Below are 7,766 nucleotides of genomic sequence, written 5' to 3'. Positions count from 1 at the left end.
GGGGGGGGGGGGGGGGTTAGGATGTTTAAGAGGAATGTTTTTGTCCCATAGGAGATAACTCAAACCTTCCTTACGCCTCAAATGTTTTGGCCTAAGCCAAATCTAAAAAAAAAAAAAACACATCTGCCTTCTTTTTTTCTTCTTTTTTTATAGAGGTGATAACAGTTATCCATAGGTTGTGATGTGATTATTAAAAGATTGTGAGAAGACAAAATGTCCTTTTTCTTTTATTGTTGTACAGTAAGAAAAATAAAACCATGAAATACAAGAGTGCTTAAAGTTCTTCTGGGGTGATCTCCTAGTCTTAAGAATATCTGCTACATTTAACAAAGAGACATATCATTTCATAATTTTATTCAAAATCAAGTAAGAAAAAATATGCATTCTTTAATCAGAGCATTCCTTCTTCAAAACCACAACATTCCTTGATTTAACAGGAACTACTTATTGGCACACAGTAAAACCATCCACTCATGTAGCCTACCTAATCTTTAGATCAAGTCTGCAAAACAACAAGCAGATTATGTGATTTAAACTTAGGTTGCTATTATAAAACAAACATTTTACAAAACTACAAACACAGTTCTCTACATTAGACACATTATTCAAAACGAACAGCTATTTTGTTTCATTTGGGAAACACTGCCATTTAAATGCCACAATCATCTCCCAATTACCTACACCCAATGATCATGTGTGAAAACCCTTATACATAAATTGTTCATCAAAACTCAGAACTCACACACACACACACACACTGAATATGCAAAAGTAAGAAAGTCAACTTTATTTCTAAAGTGCTTTAAATGATAAAGTATTCAAAGTTGTCAAAATTATTGTTAATTATAAGGATCATTAAGGACGATCCCTAAATAATATATTTTCAGATGTTTTCAGACTGTTAGAATTAATGCTCTTAATGTTTGATGTATAATGTATCAATATAATGTATATATCATTTATTTCAAATCTTTAGCTACTAAATAAGCATAAATGCTGTAAGCAGCTTACCAGAAAATGTGTACATAAAGCCTTCAGTGGAAGCTAAAGGTGACAGTAGTGAGGAGAAACATTTTAGAAAAATACCAAAAACTTTTTACAGGAGTTTATATTTCGATATTATGTCCTATTGCTGAAAATGACAGCATGCATTTTGTATTTGTTTATTTGGAATAATCATGAGTAGTGATTTTTTTTCTTACCAGGCATATTGATATATTTAATCAATTTCAAATTAAGTTTGACAACTTAATTTGACAACATTTTGTAAAATCTTGCCTCACATTTTCAACGCACCTCCTTATACCCTCCTTGGCCCTATGGACCCCAGTTGGAAAACTCATTGTTTACTAGTGATGAATTTAACAGGTGCTGCCTGCATGCTCCCTAAATCCACATTCCACATTCCTTTGTAAATGTAAAGAGAAGCGATAACACTTTACGATAAGGTCTCATTAGTTAATGTATTAACTAACTTGAACTAAAAGTGAGCAATGCATTTCTTACATTTATTAATCTTTGTTAATGTTAGTAAATAAAAATACAGTTGTTGATTGAGATTAATAAATGCTGCAGAATAATTGTTTACTGTTAGTTTGTGTTAGCTAATGTACTAATGTTAACAAATTAAACCTTATTGTAAAGTGCTACCAGAGACATTAGGCTGATTTTTAAGTCTTTGTAATCTTACAGACATTACAACAATTTTACAGTAACATTACAGTCATGAGAAGCAGCTGCCATTTTCTTTATACCTTCACTTTTGTTTTAGTGAAATGGTGGCTGTGCTGACCTCAGTATGAAAATTAGGGCTTAGTATCAACTGCATCTGCTGATAGTGGAACCTTCATAGATTAGGACTAAAAAAATACAAAAAAGACAAATAGAGAAGTCAAATCTTCAATGATATAACGAACAAATAAACAACGTTGTTTTGATCTGTGCCTTAAAGCAAAAATGAACTGTAGGCCTACCTCGTAGTCTGATTCCAGATCATTTTCAGCAGTATTTCCTGATTCATAACCTATTAAAAATAAAAAATAAACATTTTATATTGTTAATTGATAAGAACATTAGTGTAGTCTCTATTACCATACTTTCTTGCACAAGATAGAGCCCTTCACATGTCATTCACAAGGCCAGAAATTGGGTCAAAATAAACTATGTGGATTATCCACTTCGGTGACCATTCACATGAGCAGCCGTGTGTGTGTGTGTGTGTGTGTGTGTGTGTGTGTGTGTGTGTGTGTGTGTGTGTGTGTGTGTGTGTGTGTGTGTGTGTGTGTGTGTGTGTGTGTGTGTGTGTGAGAGAGAGAGAGAGAGAGAGAGAGAGAGAGAGAGAGAGAGAGAGAGAGACTCAGATTAACCATGAACGTGCACGGGAAAGTGGAAAAGTGAAACAGAAATTATCCACAGGGAGAATCTAAGCTGCAACCGATTGTTAAAACAGAAACAAAAACCAAATTTTTTTCAGAGAGAGGATGTTTAACCCAACACCATTGTTGATATAAAATCACATGCATTTGTGTAACATACTTAGAACAGGATGGGCAGAGGGTCGTCTGTCGTCTGTGAATAAATCCAGTGCAAAATTATATATCACTATGACTACTCAAACCCATATTGTAGAATAACCTTTAATTAGAGAAGCAGTTTTGAGATATTGAGCTTTAAAGTTTTTGCATTCCAAGCGACTTTTCTAAATAAAAAGTCCCAAAATGTACACAACATTTAAAAAAAATCACAGCCTAATATAAATAAGTTGTCACAGAATAAGAATGTGAATAACTCAATTTTGACAAAAGAAATTCAAAATATAATTCCAAGAAGTCATAATCAAATCATGATAAGGAAGTATGTATGTCTGTGCTATCTACGGTCTTTCAGTAACACAAGATTTCCCCTTAGACAAGATCTGCTGAGGCCTCTTGTTTCTAAACTTAAGCATTGCCACATTTCCCCTTTTGGCTGCAAATCCATTTAAAAAGTCTGTTTCACAGAGATCCTTCCTCAGACATAACAATCACTGAAAATACAAGTAAGCAACAGTTCAGTTTTCTTTAGGACAAATGTTAAAAGTATACTCACGTTGAACTTTTTTTTTCCGGAATATCAACAGAGCACACAGAAGACCAACAATAAGTGATCCGATGACCATCACACCAGCGACAATGTGTGTTGTAGATGTTTCAGAAGATCCCTTGATAGAAGAAACTGAAGAAACAATATACATATAATTATTGACAACAGCACATATTCTCCATGACAATGTTGTTAAAAAATGTATACTGTACTACACAATTGTCTTCATGACAATGCACAGATTTAGAAATTTGCTGACTCAAAGTAACCTGAGATATCTGATATGTGGCAATATCAATGCTTTATTGTACTACTCTAAATTGCATTACTAAGAAAAAATTATACTAGTAAAATGCCATAATATGGCCAGCTCCCTAAAAATGTTGCTTTGTCTCAAAACATGCCCAGTGTCTTCAGAATCCATGATATGATTACGTAAACAGTCCTGACACAGTGCTACTGTTAACCCTGAGTTGACATAATGTCTAGAGATCAAATCAAATCTATTCAGCAGATCATATTTTTACACAAACTTCTAACTATGTTAAATAAGCACTCATATAAGAGATGGTAAGAAATGAAGCTTAATTACTTCTAGCAGATGTGATCTGTAATGTGCTTTCTCCAACTTGCATATATTTGCTGTTCAAGACAATGCACCTAAATGGCCCCAGGTCCAAGTTAATAGACTTGAAAGTCAGTTTGCTAGATAAGGCCACAGATTTTAAACCGTCAATGTCCTTGGAGGCTTTTGTCAGTTCTGAATTTATGGTCCAATTCGTTCCAGAATGGTCAAACCAATGGATGAAGCCTGCTGGGTAGCCATCAGTGGCATTGCAGTAAAGGTTGACGGGCCCTCCGTCTGTGACATTGATAGGCCATGTGCTTGAGTTTAGATTCTTGTAAGTGGCTTTATTGAGGGGAAGAAACATTCGATAAGTGTCAAGAAAGCAGAAAGTATTATAATAACCACTTTTAAAACAAAATGGCTAAGAATTTCAGAATTTTATTTTATTTGATGTGACTGAATAATTTCAATCTCACCTGTGATAGTGATTCTTAATTGCACCGTTGTTTCACCTCTGTCTGTTATAACACGGTACAGATAATCACCCTCATCAGAAAACTTAGTGTCAGAGATTTGCAGCGATGGACCCAATGCTAAAAGACTAAGGCGTGGATCTCCTGATTTTTCATCCTCATGTTTGAAAAATATTTGCTTGTTGTCAGTGGCGTTTTTTAAAGTAACTGCTACTATTTGAATTTTTGGGATGTCTTTGAAATTGCAGTTGATCACTGTGGTCTCAGCAACAATTCCAACAGTAGGTAGGCATTCCAATTTCCACAAATCTGTTGAACATGGAAGTACAAACATAAAATGGCATTATGGTATTTTAGTGAAAGCATAACTAGATATTTATAATCAAAGAACAAAGAATGTTCAGAGCTTAGTCTCTACTGGATACAAACATTATTGTGACAATAATGCTAATGTGCAAATCCAATACATCTCTGAATATGAATGCATTGTACCTTGACTGGGCCTCACAGCAGGGATGAAGAGAGAAATGATTACAAGTACCATAACCATCACCGAAGACATGTTTACTCTAAAAGGAAAAGGAAAAAGGGAGAGAGAGAGAGAGAGAGAGAGAGAGAGAGAGAGAGAGAGAGAGAGAGAGAGAGAGAGAGAGAGAGAGAGAGAGAGAGAGAGAGAGAGAGAGAGAGAGAGAGAGAGAGAGAGAGAGAGAGAGAGAGGAGAGAGAGAGAGAGAGAGAGAGAGAGAGAGAGAGAGAGAGAGAGAGAGAGAGAGAGAGAGAGAGAGAGAGAGAGAGAGAGAGAGAGAGAGAGAGAGAGAGAACAACAGAATTATTGTACTTTGTTGCTGTGTACGTGTTGGGAACCTTATCTCTACTATTGTAAAAGTTTAAGCTGGGTTTCAGGAGGCAATACTAAGCAGCATTCAATGTTAGTTCCTTCAAATAAATAAAGCTTAAACACAATATGGTAGCCTACTTAATCAGAAAATGTTTTGCATGTCAACATACATACAACAACATTGATAGGCATAATTAATTGCAATAGAGAGCGGGCACAACCTAACACTTTTTGACTTTCTCAGTTTGTGTAAATTCACTTGGGTTTCAGAGTATTTATTTTTAACCGCATTAATTTCACACAATTCTAGGACAATTATGGGGTTTTGTTTCATTAATACAGTGTATACTTTTTTTGTTTACGTGGTATTGCAGCACATGAGGGGCATGTTAAAACATGAGCATAATGACAGCTAAAAATTTTATCTGATCTAAAAAAATATATATATATATATATTTAGTAAAAAAAAAAGTATATACATACAAGACAAACTAAAATAGTTTGTCAATAAAATACAATTATTAACTTTTTTATATAAAACAATTATTTTTTTTTATAATTAAAAAATAAAGTATTTTTTTAGTTTGACAACAAACACACCACAAAACACAGCTATAGCCTATAGCATTATTCAAAACATAATAATAATAAATAATTTCTGTATATTGACTATTTGCCTTTTTCACAATATAATTGATACAAATATAATAGAATATAGTTTAGTTCTAATGGACTTCTAAAACTCACACACACAAAAACAGAGAACTTTAGTAATAAATGTACTTTTGCTATAGCCTATGGTTAAATAAATGTTCAGTAATATCTTCCAAAGATTTTTTTTTTTTGGCGCAATTTTTTCTCTTGCCTAGATAGTGTTGATATACTAGTGTACTAGTAAATACACTAAGTTTCATCATGCTGCCATCAAGTTTTAATTAATGTGTGTTACAAGTTACAACTAACCCTGCTTTAGGTTGTGCCCTGATCACCCCTAATAATAATAATAATAAGAGTGCTAAAATATTAAGTAACCTAAGCTATGTAAATGTTTATTTATTAATTAACATCCATATCCACATTCAAATTAAGACAACACTCCAACAGAATTTTTCCATCTCCATAAGCAGTCTCCTCTTTCGTATACCACTTAATGAAAAGTTATTGGTATGTGTAAAAATATTAGCTAGACTATGTTTCTAGACCGATCTATTTTAGTTGTGTTAACGCATGCGCAGCTTTTATACAAATTATGTCCGTGTATGAAATAGGCTATATTAAAATAAACTATACCAAATAACCTAGATGATAAGAGCCAGTAGGCTACTCATGATTAATAAACATAAGAGCGGCATCCACATTAATGTGCCCGAATCTTACTGCTTCTGTCTTTTTAGCGCGTCCGTTTTTAAGCGATGTTTGACCTTATGTTTTTAATGTTTACAATACTGAACCGTAGCCTATAGCCTAACATGGTAGTTCAACTTTACGGATATTAAATAATAACACCATCGAATATAGGCAAAAGATTAAACAAAACTTACAGCGTAAATGCTCTTCAAATGGACAAGGAAACGAGAATGCAACCGCATGAAATGAAGGACTGCCTTTTTAATGGAGATATACTTTCACTTTCAGTATGAATGTCACGTCTACGCCTACAAGTAATAGGCTACGAATCGTTTTACAAACCCTTTACTTCTTTTGCAAGCAAGTGAAGCAACTGTTAGTGAACTTTAGTAAACATTAGACTATTATTCAGCATTTAACTACTGAATCTTTATTTGCCGTAAACTGTGGAGCTTTTTGTGACTTGACGCAAAAAAAAAAAAAAAAAAAAAAAAACTTTGCACGAGATTGCAATATTTGCAGACTGGGACTTGGATCTTTTTCTTTTCTTTCTTTTTATATATTTTGTCTGTCTCAATGTTTTTTTTTGTTTTTGTTTTGTTTTGTCTGTCTGTTTCTGTAGAGTGTTTGTGTGTATGTGGTTTAGGGTGTGTGTTGACATGGTGCTCTCATGTTTTTTTCTGCAATATGTACCAACATGGATCTTTTCACTAATCACTGTATTATTATTTTTTTATTTTTTTATAATTATGGTTAAAGGTCTTTACATTATGCACCTGAATATTAGAAGTCTACTCCCCAAAATCGACCAACTACGTGTGTGGTTGACCTAATAATCCAAGTATTATTACATTATCCGAAAGTTGGCTTACCAGCAACATCTCTGACACCGATATTAGTATAGACAACTATAAACTGTTTAGATCGGACAAAGGCTCAAGGGGAGGCGGAGTTAGGGGAGACCAGGGACAGTTGCAACAAGGGATGGTTGCAACATGTCATTTTTATCCAATCAGAAAGAAGCTAGAGTGATGACACTCACACTGCACATGCTCAGTTGGATGCCCCTCCCTTGCAGAGAAACATCAAGGAGATTCCTGAGCTGCTCCAGGATTTATTTTTAAAAAAACTGTTTTTGGGGTATGAAAGTATTTATTTTCTTGAGCTTTGTTTTTGTTAAAATGCTGTAATTGTTTTTTGTGATTCAGTTCAAACTTATATGGTTTAAATGAGTGATATGTTAACTTTAAGCTAATATGGTTAACATGTTTCAATGCCACCTTGCTAGCACATGAGGTTTTATCATGGCTGACAGGTAAGGGGACAGTTGCAACAGTTATTGCAACTGTCCCCGTACAATGCATAAATATAAAAACAGACCACATAGCAGTATTTTTAACATTTTAAAAGTTCTTTCATAATTTGTACAACTGTGACTCTGACTGAATCCAGAGTATTAT

At 34.0% G+C, this 7,766-nt stretch overlaps 1 protein-coding gene across 2 annotated transcripts; it reads right to left on the bottom strand.

The window, feature by feature from the left end:
* Positions 1–1,102: 1,102 nt before the first annotated feature.
* Positions 1,103–6,770, bottom strand: LOC307007064 (uncharacterized protein). Of its 2 annotated transcripts, XM_079628727.1 has the most exons (8): positions 6,501–6,770; positions 4,615–4,691; positions 4,126–4,431; positions 3,674–3,991; positions 3,088–3,213; positions 2,536–2,568; positions 1,974–2,023; positions 1,103–1,859 (listed from the first exon to the last, which is right to left on the bottom strand). In XM_079628727.1, the coding sequence occupies exons 2-8, from the start codon at positions 4,682–4,684 to the stop codon at positions 1,854–1,856; spliced, it is 909 nt and encodes a 302-aa protein (XP_079484853.1). In that variant the 5' UTR covers positions 4,685–4,691; positions 6,501–6,770; the 3' UTR covers positions 1,103–1,853. The 2 variants fall into 2 exon arrangements, with proteins under 2 accessions (XP_079484853.1, XP_079484854.1); XM_079628728.1 differs by lacking the exon at positions 2,536–2,568 and having other exon boundaries at positions 6,501–6,752.
* Between the last annotated feature and the right edge of the window lie 996 nt (positions 6,771–7,766).

This window comes from Phoxinus phoxinus (genome assembly GCF_949152265.1).
Source record: "Phoxinus phoxinus genome assembly, chromosome: 11".
Lineage (NCBI taxonomy): Eukaryota > Metazoa > Chordata > Actinopteri > Cypriniformes > Leuciscidae > Phoxinus > Phoxinus phoxinus.
The sequence above is the reverse complement of the archived record's forward strand: the minus strand, read 5'-3'. Positions and strand labels throughout refer to the sequence as shown.